A 23,169-nucleotide genomic window follows, 5' to 3' on the forward strand; every position below is an offset into this window, starting at 1 on the left:
CGAATAACGTATGTGAGTACAATGTACCTAACATATATTGTTAATATTATAAAACTGTTATAATACGATGGAGAATAAGTAAATTATACATTGACATTTTGTTTATAATGATTTTACTTGTTATTAACTCAACAGGTTTTGAAAACTTATAAAAAATTTGTAATTAATATTTTAATCATTAATTAATTTCTAATGAATCTGGCTTCAGACAGTGGTCGTGCCAATAAATACAACATTATACTTCGACTCTTTTCATTTTTCAATCAAAATAAAATCAATATATTTTTTCAGTTATTTTGACACATTTATTTGTATTAATGATCATTATGATGAGATATTCCACTTTGAAGTGGATGCGCCTCAGTTTGTTTTATTATTATTATTATTATTAATCGGCGAAACTGTTTGTGATACAGCTGCAGTTAAATGCTAATCACACAAGATCGGCGGCAAAAAGATAAACTGAAAAAAAAAACGAACAGACCAAACTCGACGTCCAGTACCGACATTATTTCCATCATAAAAAGTGTAGTCACGATGTAGACGATTTAAGATAGGTACACTATGCCCACAAAGCCGTTTTCGCCACACAATAGATAGACAAATAGATAATAATATGAACTTGCATTATTCAAATTTCAAACAGTGTTATTAATCGATGTAGTGGCGAGCACTTAGTGTTGTTGGCGTTGTTGCTTATCGCGTCGTGTATATTATACAGTAGTCTACTACTCGCCACGATATCTGCCGGGTCAACTGCACTAACCGTATAGCGCGTCACCTACAACGACGCGGCTGGTCCTCGATTACATCTTATATAAATAATAATGCGCCGGGCAGCTGTCCCTCTTTCCAAACATCACCGACGGGGCGGAAGTGGCAGCTTTCACAAAGGCGCCGCGGCAACACCTTCGCGAGAACGATAGAATTTTAACGAACGCTCTTAACGCGTGTGCTCGACAAAACAGTATAGTGTGTATGTTTATCTCCGTCGTCGTCGGCGTATCTCGGCGGCGGCCGTGGTCCGTGTGTACAACAGTGAGACAGAACAAAATACTCGAACAAATGACTCACTTAACGTTGACGTCTCTATCTCCGTATAAAAGAAGCCGAAAGAAGTGGCGGACAGCGTAAACATCGGAGAAGCCCTATATATATTGACCTATTAGGTATAAGACACATGCGGATTACGCGATTCCTATCTACTAAAAACTATATAATATAATACGGTTTGATACGGTCGTTGTGCGCCCGTACAGCAGTTACTAAAATTAAACCTCTCGTTGCGCCGGAGGGGGAATACGACCAAAAGTCGGTTTAGAGTTGTCCTCTTATTTTTTTTTTCTCCCCCGACGGTTTTAGATAGGTATATGTAACGCTGATCCCGCTGAAGAGGCTTATTCGTCTGTTGCTGCAACTCTAATCACACGTTTCTAAAGTTTTTAAAATATTGTGTCCTATTCATTGGTTTTATTGTTGAAAGATTGGAAACTGCATGTGATTTTAATCTTTAAGATTGATGAATCCATTTCGTATATTTGTAAATCATTTTTTTTTTTTAAATACTACTCACTGATCATATGTGTATAACAGAAACGCGTCTTTTTTTTCAATTAAAATTCAAAATACTTGTTTAATCTTTAAACTGCTGTCGTTTGGTATGGTAGAAAATAAATACATAAATCTTAATTAATGTTTACTGTGGGTATTGATAGAAAAACCACTTTATAAATGTATTATACAATTGAAATAAACTTTAATTATACACCTTTTACTTGCAGTAGGTATAATTTTTTTTCTAATTTATAGCAATTAAAAACTTTAATTTGATGGTTTTTCGCAAAACAATCAAAAAATCAGTTAATTCTTATTTTAACGTTAAATTAAAATATATTTCGCAGAGCACTTCCACTAAATTATGTTGTTTCAATATAATACTATTTCAACTACAACTGGGACAAATTATACCAATCGCCTTAGGAAAATATTTCACTAGTGAGGAACATAATATGAAGATTTTAGAGCACTATTACTCGCGTGATCAAAAAGACCACACGTCACAAAACCCTGCAATAACTTTTTCGCGTCGTTAAATGTTTTAAATTATGGTATAAAAATAATTTTTTTTTCTTAACTTTGGTCATTAACAAAATTGTTAAGGAAACATGAGAAACACTCAAGATACTTAATATTAAATTTGTATGGTGTTTTACTTACAAACAGCCATGATTAATTAAATTACATTAAAAGCACTTTATATGAGAAGATTTACTTTGGTTTGTTTAATAAATATATTAGACACTTTCTCAACCAGAATTTTAGATCTTTGTATTATCTCTAGGGAATAATTTTGGTTTTTTACACTTTAAACTTTTTATTCCGAGCTTAATAAACGTTTACTACAAGATTGGGTACTTGGATTCTTATTTAATATATGACGCAACAAACACTGTAATAAATAAAATATATGGACCTCATATTATATACGAATACGATGCACCAACTACCTTTTTATAGGTACCTATTCTTGGGAAAAAATGGTAATAATTTAGCTCCCAAATATTATTATTGACACTAATATTAAACACAAGATTTCATAAAAGTAATTAGTAAAACACAAACAAAAGCAAACTGTAAAGTATAAATATTATATCCTTTAACTTAACCAGCACATAATTTTGTAGTCACTTTATTAATATTTCTCATTTGTTTTTATTTTTGTACATAATGTTCGCCGTGTTATTGTATATTAGATGTGTAATATGTCTTTTCAATGAAAAATTAGTCATAATAATGTATGTAGTAAATAATTTTATACTAAAAACAATTATAAGCGAGATTCTATCCGTCCGTATTACAAAGTATAATATGTTATGATATATTTATTATGTATTGCTATTACAGTAATTTATTTGATTATTAGTTATACAATAAGTTGAATTACATTTTGCATTGAAACATTGTATTTTAAAATTTTATTTTTTTTTATAGCTATTAGCATAAACTATGATAGCTCAACAATCACAAAAGGTGAAAACGAAAAAAAAAAGTTATTTTAAGTATAGAATATAATTCAGTATAATAACGAATAATATTTTTAAATTACGACAAAATAACTAAAATCGTTATTCTTTGTTTAAATTACCTAATTTTGTCCAAATTTAAATTTAAAAATGTTTATAAAAAAACTGTTTATATATTTATTTAGACTTTTTTTTTTTGTTACTGCATACTAGTTACATAAGAGAAACTTTGTATTACATTTTCTATTCATAGCTATAATTGAATATTTTGTACCTTTTTAGCTACAAAAATGTGCCTATATATCTTTAATGTTTTCAAAATAACTATAATAAAAACTTATGAAGAACCTTGTCTTATATTTTCAAACTTTTTGACTGAGCAAAAAAATATATTGTCGACATGTATAGAATAAAAATAAAAATAAAAAACTACATATGTCTATAAATACCCCAAAAAGAATCAAAATAATACTTAGAAAATTATGCCATGTGTGGATTGATAGTATTAACATAGTATAAGCACATGGTAAAAATTTCAAGTATTTACGATCTTCATTTTTGTGTTCAACAAAAAAAAATCGAATTTGCCGAGTAAGCATAGTAAAAATTCCAGTTTTTCTTAATTTTAGATTCTGATCAGAGTGATAAATATATTCAATGATGTGTGTGTATCAAGTAGTTAATTTTCAAATTTGGGAAATTAAAATCATATTTTACAAAATAAAAAATTAAGAAAAAATGGGAATTTTTATGCAAAACCAGTTTTTGATAAATTCGAATTTTGTTTTTTGATTGTCATTCAAAACATTTAATTTGTAATTTTGTATTATAGAATGATGCATATTCTTTCACCCGTTTAATATAACTATTATATAAAAATCAGTTTTTATTTTTTGATTATAATTCAAAAACGAATACTCTATTTATTTAAAATAGATATTTGAAATTTTCAAGTACAAAATACATATTATGTATAATTTTTTCTATACGAAAAATAATTTTCAAAATATTTTTTCTCTTTTTGTGCTATTTATAGGCATTTAAAATTTTCCATTTTATTTAGATTTTTATAATATCGATAAAAAATTTGGTTTAGCACAAGGTTGATTCACCCATCAGGTTAAACCAATCGATAGATGGGTTACTAGATTTTATCAATGTGTATATTGTATATTTGCGCAATGGGTTTTACAATCACCGTCCTATTACGAAGGTATAAATAGCATATATAGTATAGCCCCTAACAATAATTCCCCCAAACCAATCTCGTTTTCTTGTCAGATCTCCGAGGCCCTAGGGTAACTAGTAACCATCATAAATATACATTTCCGCTAGGGTACTGTACTACTACCATCGAATAAACGATTCAATAAAAGTCTCAGCAGCGCTCACTAAGGTCACCTCTACGTGTACGTACATTATTTTAAAATAATAGTTTTAACAATTACTACATAACTTTAAATTTTAATTAATTAACAATAAACTTTTCGGTAAAACCCAATAAATTAAAAAACAAATAAATATTAGTTCCGCCACAAAAATGAAATATGTTGTTTTGCCATAAATAAATATGAAATAAAAAGTCGCATTGTTATCATATTGTTTATAATGTAGTAAACAATGTTATGTAACCTATTGCAAAAATATCATTGTTGTTTTTTTATCATAAACGCCACGAATGCATTTTTAAAATAAAAAAAAAATACCTAATAATTATTATTTAGCATTTTTATGTTTAATATATCTACTCCATTATAATGAATTACCAAAAACCGTATACTTCTACACGACTATAATATAGTTAAATATTATAGTGTAGACATAATGTACCTATACCTATTTAGAATACTTTGAAATCTATCTTATTCTTTAATTCGTTGAAACGTTTAAAACGATTAAATAATATATTTTATTGATATAACAAAAACCATGATTATATTATAGGTGTATTCGATTATAATAATAATTCCGCGGTCCTATTGTTTACTAGACGTGACAGCTACTCGTACAAGCGAATGTTGGAAATGTCCCAAAGGTCCTGACGAGCGGTGCGAATTAGAAATATATTATACCTATATTATATTATTATTCCCTTCTAATCAACTAGTGATTTAGATCGGTGGCAAACAGGAACAATCAGTGACACGACCCTTTTCGTCCGTACCCACGTTTATACGGAAACGGTTTGAACAGTTGTAGTTGAACGTTAATATACTGATTCCACTGTGTACGAAATTATACGACAATCATATTCACGTGATAAAATCGTATCAATTTTAAATATTGTACATAGTTTTTGTTTATACATAATATACACATATCTGACTTATTCTGGCGTCATTTTTTTTTATAAAAGGTTTTATATTTTATTATATGTAGGTACCTGAAATAACGACCACGATGTATTTTTTTTTCGTTCCTGCGTATAATGTTTCTCGACCCCTCGTCCTCGGTCCACTTATTTTCTGCATTTACGATTAATTTTAATCTTTAATTACGAAAAACAGTCTTACATCATTTTTAATTCATTTAAATGAAATTAAGTTCCAGAAGAATGACTCTACTCATATTTTACCCCTTTCTTCTAAATCGACTCTCTTGTAATTTGGTTTTTATTTTTAATTGCCATTCTCACTTTTTAAACAAAAATCCTTTACAACACCTAGATTAATATATATTTAAAGAAAAACTTTTACTGTTTAAAAACAACAGGCAAAATTGTAATTTTCAGTAAAATATTAAAAGTAATACTTAATAGTATAATATTGGATATAAATCATATTATTTACAAATAATTTAAAATATTATTACTATTTATAAATGTATGTAAATAGATGGAAAAAAATATTCTTCTATTAACAGTTAACATGATTCTGCAGAGAGCCGTAGGATATCTGAGTGAGAATTTCACATACTTATCGGTTTATTATACCAGCTATTAAATTATTTTAAATGATTCAAAAAATAATATTCCTGGACACGACACTTTTACCATAATTATCTAAGTATTAAGTATTACTTTAAGAACAACACAATATTAAACAAATATTAGACATTTCTGGAACGAAATATACTCAAGAATATTCTGAATATTCAATAAGTAGGTACATCAGTTGTAATTTCTATTTTTAAATTGATAGTTTAAATTATTAAGGCGTGAAAATGTATTATAAGATTGTTTGAATAATATATTAACTGTAATAAAAAAACCTCCATCGGGTCCAACATCGTCCCTCGATTTTTTATAAGCGTTAGACATTTATTAATTATATGTACACAATTTATATTTTCTATACATTTTTGATTTTAATTTCAAATACTTTACATTTTAGTATAAGATTTATTTTACTTTGTTCAAACTAAATTAACCTAAAAATATTACAAACGAAGTGGATGACCTCTTACTTATACCTATATTGAAATGTACAATATTAACTTTTAAATATTTGTATAGAATTTGTAGTACTGCGTATTAGAAGTAGGTATAAAATTATTATTATTATTATGAGGAATCTACTATAATACAATAAAAAATTATTACCATGCGTATTACATTTTTCTTTTTATGAGTACGTATAGTATTGCCTCACAACGTCCCAATAATATGGAATCAATATTCCTTCGATATGCCTTAAATAATAATTAATTTTATATTATTTCTATAAACATAATTACGTTCATTAGATTTTAGCTGGTCTTAAATATATAATAGGTTCTAAACAATAAAAAAAGTAGGTAATCAGTCATTCTTGACTAGACCATTCAATTAAATAATAAATCTAACTTTTGTATATTCAGTTTTAACTATAGTTCTACCCGGATTCTAGATCTATTTAATAATTATTTTTAGATTTTCTACTATAAACATTAAAAATAACCAAATTTATTTAAATATAATTACATAATATTACACATCTATACATAATACGTCATATTACTCATATTCATTATATTTGCTCATGTTATTCACTAAGTAGAAAGTATACTTATCACATATAATAGAGTTTCTCACACGATTTTAATTATTTTGTTTAATTTGTGTATCATTAATTAAATAAAACATATGCAAATAAAAATCAAATGTTAGCACAATAAATCGATTTAATAGGATATGTAGACACGTAGTACACGCATGTGATGTCTCAGTCTTGCACACGTACGACATAGCAAATTTTCGTTCATCAGTTCCAATGGTGTACTGTTAGTTTTGATAGTAGAGTGAATTGACATAATATTATTATAAAATCTAAAGGTAAGATTTATCTAGAGTCCCGCGTAACCTTTTATTGATATTATTGTTATGATCTTTTTTAAACAGTATGTCCTACGTGTGTAAGACGGAGACAACACATGTTGATACTACTAGGGCACTATTAGCCACGCATTTCGATTTAGACATCATGTGCATGGAGGTATATTTCACTAGCATTCTTCCTCGATAAAATGGCATTTCACTTCTATCTGAAATCGTGTAGAAAATACGAGAATAGTAAGATGGATGTGTGGAATGACTATAGGAAGGATAGAAAAAGAAATGTATTCATTTATGAATAGTGTAGGAATAGCACCAACTATAGACAAAGTAGAGAGAATAGATTTAATTGATTTGGAAATATTATGAGGATAAGTGATTCTAGAGAGGCAGTGAAAATGGCCACATGAAATTAACGAAGAAAGAAAGAGAGGAAGAATAGAATACGCTTCGTGTCCGTTCAGCTTCATACAAAATCTACTGATAATATATTAATATGGAGATGCAATTATTCATTTTTACTGATGTGTAGGGGATGGATAATGAATAGGTTGTCTCGTCAAAAAAAATATATCTACATAACCACCACAGATATATTTTATACTTAGTCATTACCCTAAATTAGACACTGGGAAATATTAAAATATACCAATAGATTACCTAGGCCGTTCTATCGGCGAGGGTAAAATAATTTTGACTATGCTTTTAAATTATTGACTTAATTTAATCTGTTTTAATTATATTTTAAACCTTAATAATATTATGAATATAATAACTACTTTAATACTTATTTTAGTAATTATCATGTTCTTTGTTTATAAACTAAAACGGTTAATATTTGAAAAGGTTAATTTAAAGTAAAAAGATAGGTACTAAAGTATTTCTATAGGTAAGTAATGTTATAATCGCACAAAGTATTAAAAAGTGATTTTTATTTCGTAAGTACTTTAAATTTTAGATTTAAAAATACACTTTCTACCGCATTAATGCATTATTATTGTTGCGTTCTTTTTATATTTATTTGTTTTTATGGCCACTAATACATTATTATTATTTAATTTATGATTCAATGAATAATCTTTGTTTCTAACTATTTATAATTAAGTATTCATTTAAAATAAACAGTAAGTAAGTAGTTAAAATGGCTTAAAATAAACAGTTGTTGAATAGAAACCTACCCACGTTCTGCATAATAATTAAATATCAACACAAAAAAACTTGACTTAAATAATTTGCAATATATAATTTAATATTATAAAGATAGATATGATACGCAGTAGACAATGCAGTATAGCTACTATATAGGTAACAGGTAGGTGCTTACCTATATCTATTTATAGCAAGTACATAATATTATATTAACCTCACCCGAGTTATAAATTAAAATAATTGGTCAACATCAATTCTCTATATTCTGTCCTAAAAATTGTTTTTTTTTACTATATAAATAATTTTTAATTTAATTTTATAAATACATAAAAATGATTTTTTATGTAATAATAATTGTAGTTAAATATACTTTTTTATATTCCCTAATAGTACAAGCATCAGTGGTTCAGTGGTAGAATGCTCGCCTGCCACGCGGGCGGCCCGGGTTCGATTCCCGGCTGATGCAAAAATTTTTTTATATTTTAATTATAAACTAGTTCATCAAATAATTTAACATAAAGTTACTTTTTGTTTAATTTTATTCTAATCATATCATCCATTAATTTAATAATGCTTCAACTATCAAATGTGTTACGTTTATTGAAATAATAATGTATGTTATTATAAATTAAGTTATACGAAAGTTGAAAGTACAAACAAACTTTTATAATATTATACTAATAATATATTCTTTAAACTCTTCTTTTTTAATCTGTAGTATACCTGTATATTAATTTACAAGTTATAACTTGAAACTCAAATAAAATGTTCTTATTATACACTATGTACACAAGATGATCCTTTTAACATTTTAACCTGCAACACCTACATACTGCTACAGTGCTAAAATCATTTTCTCGGCGTATTTATAATAAATTGATTTATTATTTTTTTAATTAATTTTATAAAAAAAAATGTACCGTCATATTGTTCCGTGCAACAAAACACGTAAAATAATATTATAATTTTTAAATATATATATACTCTAACATTAATAAATTATAAATTGCTACTGTACAGTGCAGATTATGCATATCCATAATTTAAATAATTTTTAAAAAAAAATTCATGAAGAGTTTTAAAATTAACGAATTTCTACTAGACTCATTATAATAATATCCGTGTGTTTGAGTTTTGATGTATCTAAACAGCCAACAGGTATATCGTATATGTGTGAAACTATAGAAATAAATGTGAATGTAATTACTGAAGATCTTTCTGATAAATTTAAGGGCTAAAAAATATCGTTTAATTAATGGAAAACAATGGCTATAACATTTATATAATCGAGACAATTTATTAAGACAATGTATAGCTTCGAATCATCAGAGTGCTTGCACTTTACTACATAATTTAACTGATCGAACATCATAACCCAGATTAATCGCTTAAAGATGATGCAGACAATTATTTTTGTATAGGACATAATATATTATTAAAACATTTTTTTTTATTTTGCATATTTTATGCAGCCTTCTTATATTAAAACTTTTTAAATATATTTTGATCATTTCATGATTAGGTACTTTACGAAATATTAACCAGGAAATTTAAACTCTAAATATTATGTGAGGTCACATTAAGATTTTATTGTATTATAAATTTAGAAGAACATTATATTTAGAATTATAGCTATAGAATTTGAACTTAAATTACAAACTACTTGAAAGTTAAAGTGCTATGTTTTATTTTTCTAAATAGTGGATTCTTCGGGAAGACATATAAAATTGTTTTTGACCACTGTATAAGACTATTTTGTTAAAACGAACACAATACTTATGAGAGACGTGTACAAAAAGACCTTTATTTGAAATAATTACACTGTAAATTACGTTTTATAGCCCATTGTTTTTAATATCACTTAAAATAAAGTAAATGCAGCTAAGACAATTCATTTTGTCAAAAGAAATCAGATAACAAGTTAAAAATTAAAGAAAGATTCATACTATTGTAAATAAAAAAACAACATATTTTTCAGTGTGGTTTTCAAATGGAATTAGTTTTCAAATACAACAATTTATCATTGCATTTTTCATTTATCTATTTTTAAGGCCTATTTCAAGTCTAGATTTTTATTAGATAATAAAGAACATCGTCAAACTGGTTGAAAGATGACTTTTTTTAGATTAATGGCCTCGAATGGTCGAATGACTATTAAACAGTTAAGGCGATATAATGTGAAATTGTGAAGTATTTTTTGATAGATTATGTCGTTACAACATATTAACATCATTTCAAATTCCAAATTCTATTTGATAACAAACTTGAGTTGTTGTAATAGTATTTTTTATATTCATAAATTGTTTTTATTTATAATTAATCTTGAAAATACTTAAGATAAAACTATAATATATAAAATATAATTCACAATTAACTTAAATTTTAATATATATATTTTTACTTGATGAAGTTTAAATAGATAACTAAAAAAAAAATTAATTCATAATAATAATTTAAGTTAATACGTACAAAAATGAAAAATATATAATATACTAAATATTTATTTATTTTTACTGTTGAACCATGAAGCAATCTACCGTCATCAGGATCAAATCATCTATCACATGATATACCACGTTCCACTACCTAAAGGTAATTTCATCATACTACCTTCATTTAAAAAAAAATAACATTTAAAAAAAATAATAATAATACTATAATTTAATTATATGAACAATTTCCAAATGTAATAATTTAAACTATTATAATATATTAGTTCAGCAAAGTTTACTTTCGTGTGAACGTTGATACGTAATATTATTATTTATGTGTACCTGAACTTTATTTAAAACGAAGTATAAAACATGAAATATCTAAAAACCAAATTTTTATTGTCTTCTTTTTAAAACAGAAAATAAATATTATATTATTGCATAAAAATAAAAATATTGTTTAATTTTGTTATTATATTGTCATAAACATAATTTTTAAGAAAAAATATTCTAAAAATATACCTAAGTGATATTTTATTTGTTTAATAGCTTTTAATATTATTGACGTTAAGCTTACAATTCATTATAGCTGATTGCCCTTCGTTTAACTTTAATGTTACGAATTAGTTATCGATTTATATTTTAAATAATTAAAACGAAAATACTTTTCTGATTCCAAAGTGAAAATATGCCTAATACAAATAAGAATGTATAGATTTAATGGAAATTTACAATAAACAAAAATATAAATGGTTCAAATCTATTCTTAAGAAACAAATTTAAAAGCAACTAGGTTGACACCCAATTTCAATTATGGTGAGATAAACGCTATAAAGAATAATTTGTGGCAAAAATTGCGGTAGACGTTTGATATACGCCCACCGTAGCGGTAGGTACCTACGTAATGACAACTTATATCCAGTCCAAACTACACTTTTGACATTTATTGCTTGTTAAATCTCATCTTGTTGCCTTATAAATTTACTAAAGAGTGGCTTGTTTTTATAAATCAGATGAACCCATTAAGATCGTATGCACTACGTAACAGATAGTAAAAATGTTTAAATAAATTTTATTGACATAATTTATGTAGGTATCTATAATATAGTACAATAATTTATGGACATATTTCAGATTCTACAATAATAATTATATGTTTTTCATTGAAACCGGACATCTGATTATAGCATTAAAAAAAATGCTTAATCAATATGTAAAATATAGCAAATACCTTCTAATTTCTTCAAAAGAGCCAACGATTTACTAGTATGCTCTTTGAAGGTGTTAATAGTAATAGTGAACAATCGGTTAACAGTAACTAAAACTAAAGATCATTTTAAAGTGACTATATTTTATTCTATTCTAAATATTTATAAGTATCTATCACATTAGTCATTATTAAAGCTAAGACAGAAATGTATAGATATGCAGTCTATTTATAGGAATTTCAGTATATTATTAATATACCATAAACAATATGACAACAGTTTTGGAAGAATTAGTACATAAATTATTTTATAATTTTATCAATAAGTATGAAAATGGTGAAAAATAACTTAAATAAATTTATTTTTATACAATTAAGTATATAAATTATATAAGATTATAATGAATTATATTTTTGATACTTTCTATCAATAATTTTTTAGCTTTACTTTTGAGTCATGAAAAAAAATTTTTAAATATTTTTTAATGTGTCAAATTATAGAAAGGTAAATAAAGATGTTAAAAAAAAATTACTATTGCGATACAATTACATTTGTAACTGAAATAAAAAAAATAGGAAAGAATATGTACATGAAAAAATGAAGGTATATAATGGTAGTATGCTAATATATAACCATTAAAGTGTCAATAGAGTACCATTTAACTGCTACAAAGAAACAAAACATAAACTTGAAATTTTATTTGGAGTACTTGTAAAAAGCCTATCAAATTGCCTAACGAAAAGTTAACGATTTTAAGCATATTTAAATAAAACTTTTCTCTAATGGTCTCAATTATTTTGTTTTAATCACATCAAATATTATGCTTAAGAGTAATCAACTGTATAAAGATCATTTATAAAATAAATCTTTAAATATGTCAACTAAATTGGCAAATAATAGAAAAATAATACTGTCACACAAATATAAACCTAAGTATGCATCATTAAAATACGTGAACATAAAATGATTATCAGTATATTATATTATTATAATCTTATAATTCTATATTTCATAGAATATGATACGTATTCGGTTCATAAAAGGTTCATTTAGTATTTTTTTTCAACTATATATATATATATATATATATAAAAAAAAAAAAAAAAATAGTAACTCCGATGGAAATACCAACAAAAACATATTATAATTGAATTTTACTAATGTTATTAAAAAAAATTCCTCTTCAATAAAATCAACATGTTTTTTCAACTAAAAAACATTCATACTACTTTTTTAAAACAGAATGGTACATAGTTTATACATCTTTTTTTTCAATCTCGTTAATCTATTCCAAAATTTGATAATAATTTTAAAACATACATAATAGATAATAACAATACAATCTTATGAGATGTACTAATATGTTATTTTATCAGTAGCGATTTTCAACGTATAAGAAATTGAGAATATTTAAAATTGGTCGTTATTTCTTTCGGTAGGTGGTTCTGAAGGCGTTACTTGCAGCCGGCATAATATTAAAATACTAAATTATGTGTTCAACTACATTTCGCATAGTAATCGTATACCACGTTTAATAAAATGCCTCTGTTTGAATTCAGAAATACACCAATTCACTTCCGAAAGGTGTGCGGTAAATTTAAATTCTTATGAGTTGGAATTTTCATTAAATTGAAAAAGTGAACAGAATAGGGGAAATACTTCATGTGAAGATGGAATAATGATATTGACTTAACAAAACTTTATAAAGTATACCAATGAATAATTCATTTTTAGTTTAATGGTAAAATTGATATCACATAAAATCGACAATACCTATTATGTATACATATAATTTACTTAATCCTGTAGTTATTAGTTATATTTTAGTAAAATGGTACTTAGTTTTTGCTCGTAAGTAACTAAATATATAGAAAGTTGGCTCGAAGAATTGATTTATACAATATTATGCGAGAAAATAAAAAAAACAATTCATAAAAAGTAAAATATTTTTATATAACTTCCCATGCATACATTTAAATTAAATTGTATATTTTAATGTATTGTGTAACTGCATGAAGAAGATTCTATTACATTAAATGGATACAAACTTTGTAATAACTAATAATAACATTACACGAATGCGACGTTTACACTTGAAACGCACTTTTCAACATTTTTAAAAATAAATAAAATCCCCTTCAAATTATTTATTATAGCTTGTTGATTTTTGTGTAACATTATATTATATACATTTATTGTTAATAATAGTTAAACAAGCATAATACTTATAATTACTTAGGTGTCTAATAAATTGTTATTATTTTTTTTATTATTATTATTATATACATTTAAAAGCACCTAACCTTATTAACTTGTTGTATCTATTTTAAATGAGTTAGTTTTAGACTTGAGTTTTAAATTTTTAATGCAATTTAATATTTACGATTGCACGTAGTATACTGTACAGTATAGTATGATATTGAAAATAGTTTGCAGTTTTTAATACAACTTTCCTCGCACATTCATGATATATCACTGTATTCGATAGAACAATGACAATGAGGGAACCAACTATAGGGAATGTAATCATTTTTTATTTTTAAAACAAAAATTTATTTAAATTGAGTTTCAGGTTTAATGTGTCAAGAATCTGTGAGATAATAATTATAAAATTGCTGAATGAAGAACAAAAGACACATTAATAATCAGTTTTTAACATTAAAAAAAAAAATATGCAAAAAAAACTTTGACTAAATAATATGTTATTCTTATTACGATTAATGAAACTTGGGACAATGGTAATGACATTTAAACAACGGTAATCGCAATTGAAATCGATAACTTCACCAAAATCCGAAAAACTCAAGAAAGTTGGTTTCAACGTGAAAACAATACTTTTTCGTTTGTTTGATATTAAAAGCTTAGTTTATAATAAATTTGTTCCAACAGGTCAAACTGTTAATCAATCTTATGACAAAAAAGTTTTAATCATGTTGATAAATTAAATTGGAAGAAAATGTCCCGAAAAGTTCCAAGCTTGAACATTGTGACTACATCACGACAATGTTCCGTTCAATTTATGAGATTTTTCGACGAAAAACGAATCATCATCGTCGTTATTCCTCGTCGTATCTTATTCGTTTGGTATTGCATCGTGTGATTTTTTTTATTCTTTTCTTAAAATTACTACTGATCTCACAGGTCAACGATTTTATGACGTAAAACAATACAAACAAATGCGTATCGTATTATGTCATCTACTCGCAAAACTTAAATTAAAGACTTTAAACATGGTACATTAAAAAGTAGTAAGGCCGTAATGGTTAAGACGTGTCTTAAACGGTAAAATTTATAGCTGAGTGACTAAATACTGTACAATATTTAAAATGCATTAGTTATTTTTAATATTTTGTAATGAATTAAACAAACGTATTTTATGAACGAACCACATATTATAATATATTCAATAAATTTTACGTATTTATCTTAAATTATTTTTATTATGCGTGATATATTATAATGTTTTTAATGGCTATATAATTGCTTGTCTCCCCTCGGAATCGTTTCTTCAAAATCGTCAACGTTTCATCATTAATGTGTTTGTATATATACCACTGCCCTGTGATGAATCGAGTGAAGGAAGACGGATGGAGTGTGCCGAACACTAGCTACGTCTCTGTAGTATGATATTCATTATATACATTAAACATCCATACTGTGCACTTAATGATATTATACTAAACAAGCCCCCGTACACTTTGGTTTAGATGTACCTCGATTCGAGTGCGTAACCTTTTTTTTATACTAGAGGCTAGCTTGGTTATTAAAATTGGGTGTACTTTGGTACTGTTAACAATAAACACAGTATAACTATTTAATGTAATAAAATACGTCACGTATAGTGATGTAGCTAAATTGCCTATCCAGATCGCCGTGCAATCATAATTTTAATTATGAAAATAAATATAATATATTATACTTTATAAAAACATAAGAACATTGTACATCTTAAGAGATACTGGAAAAATGGATGAGTCAATGATGGTACAAAATAAAAGTACTGAAATAAATCAAAAATAATGTTCAAGAATGGCTTTGGGTAATTTATTGGATAATAAAGGACAGTAATATTATTATGAAAACATTTTTTGAATACTTAGTATCTAATTAATTCAACTAAATTTTTTTTAAATATATAATTCTAAGATAAGTATGTAAATATCAGTGTATAACAATGTATATTTTTTATTATTAATTAGTTCAATGGTTCTTAAACTGTGGTCCACAACTTTTATGCCGGGAGTCAGCAGGAAAAAAAAAGAGTATTCGAAAGAAAGTTGATAAGGGTGAGATTTCTAAAAATCTTTCACCGGTTTTTGTGTTCAACTAAATTGAAAGAACTCCTATATAATTTATTAATTATTATAATACAATTTGTAGATTCTAAATAAAATATTTAATAATGACCATTTTCTAATCAGTAAATATAATTTTTAGTTTATTCAACACATTCGTGTAATCTAAATTAATTTACCTACTCTCCCAATATATACGAACCATTGAAATTTAATTTAATTTCGTGAACCAACATATCGGCAGTGATTTTTATTCAAATTAACAATGAAACTACATTTCAAAATGCTTTCAATTTACAGTACTGAATTCGATGTTATTTTCTATCCTATCTGTTAAAGTCTAATTATTTATCAACACAACTATTATATGGAATGCATAAATGTGTATTTCCAATATCCGTTTTTCAAGGATTACATAAAATCGAACTCTATGTAGTAATCCATGACCCATGATTAACTATTATAGAAATTACTGTTCTAGGTTATTATTATAACGTACATAATACAAATAACTAAATAAGTGTTAACGATTATTACAGTTCATATTTATATTTATTTAATATTATTATAAGCAAGTATAAGACAATAAATATATATAATTGTATGCTTTATATATGATATCATTAATAAGAAAAAATGAACTATAGTTAGTTGGGTAAAATATAATTTTCGTCAGATAGTTTAAACAAAATTACATATTTTTACTTTCATTCGATTATAATAGAATATTTAAAGATTATAAATAGTCTTAAACATTTAATATCATTTTTAAATGCCGTTGAGAAAAAATCGTCAAAATTATATTGAAATCCAAATAATGGTCATTAATCGATTTCAACAGATACTATACTCTAAGAATTGGGATCAGATAATGAATAAATTAAACAGAGTAAGTGAGCTATGGGAAACGTCAACGAATATCTTCATTTAATTTTCTACAGAACATTTTATAGGGTTTGAATTATTGATATAAAGACTTGAATTTACTGAAGTTTTAATCAATTCCTACTTATTTCTAAGTTGAATTTGGCTAAACACATACCGTAGTATACATATTTGAACGAATGCTTAAATAATTGTACGTATATATCATGTAAAAAATAAGATTTTAGAATCTAGTCGTATTATTTTTAGAATTATACGATAATTTCAATATACGACAAATAAAAGTATAAACCTAGACGTTTAACTAAAATATGCAACTAAATTAATAAAAGACTAAACTTTAAAAAATATTTTTTTTTTCCATTGTGGATTTTGCATTATTTCAGACATAATCGCTGCTATTACAAAATCCTATAAACGATTGATTTTTAAATCAACTAATCAAATTTACTTTTTATTTTAAGAAACAACCTACCTAGAAAAATTTGCATTTTAATACAACTTACTAGCCATTATCAATAATCGTTTTGTTATCATCAACGTGGAATATAGCTTAGCAGATATTTTAACAGTATAAACTTTACTCGATGTCTTTAATTAAATAATGATTCAGTCCTAACTGTACTAACTGTCCTATTCTAATTTTACATATTATAGTAGGTATACCTGCCTACCCAATTAATACAATTGTTTTAAAACTTTAATTTTTTTTTTATTCATATATATCATACTAAACATTTTTTCTGTATTAGTCAACAAATTTAGTACTAGTATACAATAATATATATTATATAAATACATTTTTTAACATTAGAAATACAATATGAAAAATTATAGAGAAATAATAATAATGATAAAATAATAAACTTAATATATAAACAATAAACATAATCATAAAATACCTATTACATGACATTTTATAAAAAAGCTCAAAGACCATTCGATCTATATTTTATTATCGAAGTATCGTTAAATATTCTAAGTCTGTCATAAATACACAATTGTATTTATTTGAATAATACCTAAAATAATCTATCAAAATTCAAAAATAAAAAGCCATTGAGTTCGAAACAAAAAAAAATTAGTTTTGTAGTTAAAATATTTCATAAATTCTAAAAAAGAAAATCAAAAGCAAATAATTGAATTTAAAAACGAATAAAATTTAAAATATTATACTGTCTTGTATTGTATAAGTAGTAATACTATACTTAATAATATTTTAATCGATCCATCATCAATCATAATTTTTAAACTTTTTAAAATAACTTGGTATATTGAAATTTATTATAAGTTATAAGATAACAAAATAGATATTACACAGAGATAGTTTATCTAAATAATTTAATCAAAACTACGATTGTTTGCCACAGTGATAATTTTCCTTAACAAGTCACGTTTGTACATTTGATGTAGTTATACGCATGATATATACTTGATTAAACCAATGTTCATTTGCATTTAATAGTTAATACTAAAAGTAAAGTTGTGACAAATCGTTTAAAAACTACTATAATATTAGATTATTCAATTGTTTATACACCAAAATTGTATTTAACAAATAATGATCTTAAGATATTTTATTGGCAGAATTTAATTTTAGAATGTTTATATAAGTATTATAATTATATAAAATTATTCAGGAGAAACTGTTTTGAATATGTTGAAATACATAATTCTCATATTTTTTTTTAATTTATATAAGTTAAAAAATACTACTCCACAAATTTATAAATTCATGATTAATTAGTTTGTGTTTTAAAATTGTTAAAGCTATTGAATCACGACTAACTAACTTTTTTGTACATTCAAAATTAATTGAATAGATAGTTAAAATTTGGCAATTTTTTTTTACAATTTAGGTACCATATGGAAAGAAAGAAAATGTAGGTTTTTCGTATTTTACAGTCAATGTTAGTGTAAATTTTTTACAATATAATTGTTTTCAATTCCAGATTCATATAATTGGCTATTAAATTTATCCCCTATTATTATAATGTCCGACAACGATCATATTTTTATTTTTAAAAACATACACTAACACTCTCCGGTAGAGCTTTAAAAAAAAACTTACAACCTTGAACAAGATTTCTAATTTCTAATAATGATTTTAAGAATAAGATGAAACTTAAAGTGAAAAAAAAATATTGATAATATAAATGACTATCCATCTCTAATATTAATTTTTTGTTAAATTATACCTGACACTTTTTTCAGTTTTACTTAACAATTTGTTTTTTTTAATTATTACACTTAACATTTTTCCAATAAGTAAGATTAAGAATTTGAACTAAAATATTATGAAAGTCGAGATTTTTAGTATTTACATTATTATTTACACCTCCAACATTTTAATTTTTAATTCAGTTATGTTAGTACCAATTAAATAATAATATACCAAATATAAGTTGAAAACACATTGTTAAAAAACATTTTTTTTTACTAAAACCTATAATGTAAATTGTATTTTTAAAATATCGAATTCACCAAGTTATTGATAAATTAACGAACAATATTTCAATTATAAAAATATGTTACCCACTTAGATATTAAACATTAATGACAGTGTTTTATTAAAATTTAAAAATTCGAATGAATTTGTTTTTTAAATTTATGTTCCAAACCATGATAGTAATATTATTATTATTATTATTATTATATGATCAGAGTAAAACGAATATTTTGAAATGGGATTCGTAAATAATATTTTTCCTTACTCACTATTCTATAATACAAAGTTCATGTCTGTGTGGCTCTAATGTACAACGTCGTTTTTGATAATGTGATCCATTACCGTATAGTTCCACGTCGGTAGACGTGCGAAAAAATAATTTGCACACGAATAGAATAGATTCGATTTTTTTTATGTTACATACAAACTGAATGTCTTACAAACGCAATAAAACTTGCGTTTGAAATTGACATTTACGAGGGCGAAATATTTTGTTTGGTTTTCGTCTTGTCCTTATTGAGGTAATTCGACATTCTCGCGAATTCTGTACATTTTAATCTTGTATAGATTACTAGTGGAGTTTATTATTATGAATTCATGGTTTTAATATTTTTTTTTTCTACCCTAAAAATGTACAGATCCAAAAAAAAAATACACGGAATGGCGTAGTGTTCATAAATCGTTATGACGCGCTTTTTCGATAATAACAATATACATGCATACATATACAAACATTGGTGGTAGAAAAAAATAACCCTTGTCTGCTCTGGCGAATAACGATAAATTTTGATGTGGACATTTTATTATAGATCGTCAGTGTAAATTTTCAAAACTATATTCTGACATTTAAACTATTTTTTTATTTTTGTAGTTATGTGTTGTTTCAGGCGTTACGCTTTAAAATTATGTTCTATGCAGCGGTTTTCCTTGATATATTTATATTTATGTAGAGAATCAAGTATTTAACACATTATTCGCCTTACACCACATACAAAATGAACATATAGTGAAGAACACAACGGAGCACTAAACCGTAAACATATACACACGGTATACTAAAATATTTTATCTTAATTGTTTTTCAGTCCTTCTAGAGATACTATTAATTAATATTTATAAGTTTGTAATGTTTCAAAAATAAAAATTGCTTTTATATACCAACTTGATATGCATAGTATGGGTATAAAGTAAAATTGCATTAATTGATTTTTTTTTTTTTTATAATTCAATTTGATTGAAGTATACGTCTTATCTATCTACTTTTAAATTAATTAGAAAAATACTTATAAATCACCAGTAATGGTTACAAATTACAAACAATAATATTATAATAATTTTAAATATTCCTAAATCTGTTCAAAATAAATTTTTCTGCAATAATCAATTTTATTGTATGCTATCCGATATAAACAAAAAATATATTATGAAAAATAATAAAAAAAAAAAATTAATTTTTTATAGAAACCCATTTATTGATTAATTTAACGTTAAAAACTTCATTATTCTAATTCTAATAATTTGGTTGATAAAATACTAAAGAGCTCAATTCTATAGGTGCATAGAATATAGTATGCCATATATACGTAATTATAAATTATAATAATAAGTATCGGTAAGAAATAATTAATTAATTATTACATTTATTAATTTTTGTTTTTGTCGTTGTTAATTTTAATTAAAACTATGTGCAAATAATTTAGTGTTATATTACTGTGCACTTTAATAACAAATTATACAATTACACACATTAAACACGTGGAAAAACTTTACTCGAGCTTTCTGAAATGTATTTCTAAAAGTGCAACTTACAAAGTATCATTAAGATTATATAGTAAGTAATATCGTTTACTTCTTATAGCTATTACAGGTATCTCAATTGTACACAATATACATATGTACACATTCATTTTTAAACGACATTTTAAAAACATTTATAATCCTATGGAAAACTGTATTTTATTTTTGTTATTATACTCGTTTTTATCAAACATTATAACATTTCGATTTTAATATAACTAAGCAAATTGGTTTTATAATGATTGGACATCTACCAAATCAATTTAGTAAAAACAATATTTAGAGTATAATTGACATTATTTTATTATTTTTTATAACGTATTATTAAAATATATCCCAAAGTTATAATATAGGTGCATATGTATACATAGCTAAACTAGAACTTTGAATATAGAGTTACCCAAACGCCGCCCTATGTTCGCGACAACCAGACGTGAACCAATCTCCGCTACTGAGATATAGTATGTATATTAGATCTTTACCACATAGATGCGATACGCGAATGAGGGTCGGGCTAGTATTATTATTATTATTATTATTATTATTATTGACACAACTCTTGGAATACGTGATATGGTCGGTCGGTCTCGCCCGCTCGCGATCAAATATTACAATAACCCAATACGCATCTTCTCGGACATCGTCAAACGACCGTCGACCACCGCAGTGAGTTGTCATCGTGATAATATTTTGATATATGTTCTCTACCGGCAGGCAGTGACGTGATTACGAAGCGTAACCTGCAGGATGATAGATCATTCCTCCAGACCCTTTTTATTTTTATGTATTGATATTTTTGTAATACCTGATATACTATCAACGGTTTTTAATAGTTATTAAAAAAAATAAATAAATACATTTTGACGTTATTTTTTATTTTTAACGTTTTTATGGAAATAATTTACCGAAAATTCCCTGTTCCGTTTATTTGCTAGATGACAATTCTAAGTAGAGGTGATAACTGGCAAATCTCATCGAGGCACAGTCCGAAGGGAGGTTTTTTATCATGCCCCCCCCCCAAAAAAAAAAAAAAAAAAATTAATAAAATCATAAATCCGCCATTACGACGGTATACTCAACCGGTCGTTTTTAATATACGCGATGACGAAATGAAAGCGCTGCGTTATAATAATATATTAATATTGTTATTACGTCACAATCATCACGGTATATATCGTGTTGGCTACTAAATATACATAAATATATATTATATATGCGTACCTGTAACAAGACGTACACTTCCATTTAGTCGGACGGGGTTGAACGCGACGGCGGCGTGCTGAGCGATTCGCGTGACATCCAGTCATTAGCACGTCATCGTCGGCGCGCGTGCACGTGACCCGTCGGGTGCTGGACGGTCGAGCGGCGTACCATGTGCGGGCGCGGAAAGGGACTAGACGGCGGCGGCGGCGGCGGCGGCGGCGATGGGTATGTTTGGCGCGCGACGGATACCTGTTGCGGGCGCTAAGAAATGGCGTGACGACCGTGCCGGGGACGGTGAGACCGTTGTGCGGCGGCGACGGGTGCAGCGGACCGCCGGAAACAGCGTCGGCGGACGCAAAAATACGACGACTGAGGAAGTGGCCGGTGACGACGGTGATTACGGCGGCGGCGGCAGCGAATGACGGCAACGTGCACGCCTTGTACGCGGCCCGAAACTTTGTGCTTCACTGTCGTGC

At 26.2% G+C, this 23,169-nt stretch overlaps 1 protein-coding gene and 1 non-coding gene across 3 annotated transcripts in view; one reads left to right on the forward strand and one right to left on the reverse strand.

Annotated features, from left to right (window-relative positions):
* Positions 1-23,169, reverse strand: part of LOC132921623 (dopamine receptor 1-like) — a 202,191-nt gene extending 179,022 nt beyond the window's left edge. For both annotated transcript variants that reach the window (XM_060984747.1, XM_060984749.1), the window contains exon 1: positions 22,712-23,169. Coding sequence is in view for 1 of the 2 variants with exons in the window: in XM_060984749.1 (XP_060840732.1) it covers positions 22,712-22,735 (24 nt within the window). In the remaining variant the exon portion in view is untranslated. The remainder of the gene's footprint in view (positions 1-22,711) is intronic.
* On the forward strand, positions 8,820-8,890 carry Trnag-gcc (transfer RNA glycine (anticodon GCC)). Its single transcript has one exon. It is a non-coding gene; the product is annotated as a tRNA-Gly (tRNA).

This window comes from Rhopalosiphum padi, chromosome 2 (genome assembly GCF_020882245.1).
Source record: "Rhopalosiphum padi isolate XX-2018 chromosome 2, ASM2088224v1, whole genome shotgun sequence".
NCBI classification, from domain to species: domain Eukaryota; kingdom Metazoa; phylum Arthropoda; class Insecta; order Hemiptera; family Aphididae; genus Rhopalosiphum; species Rhopalosiphum padi.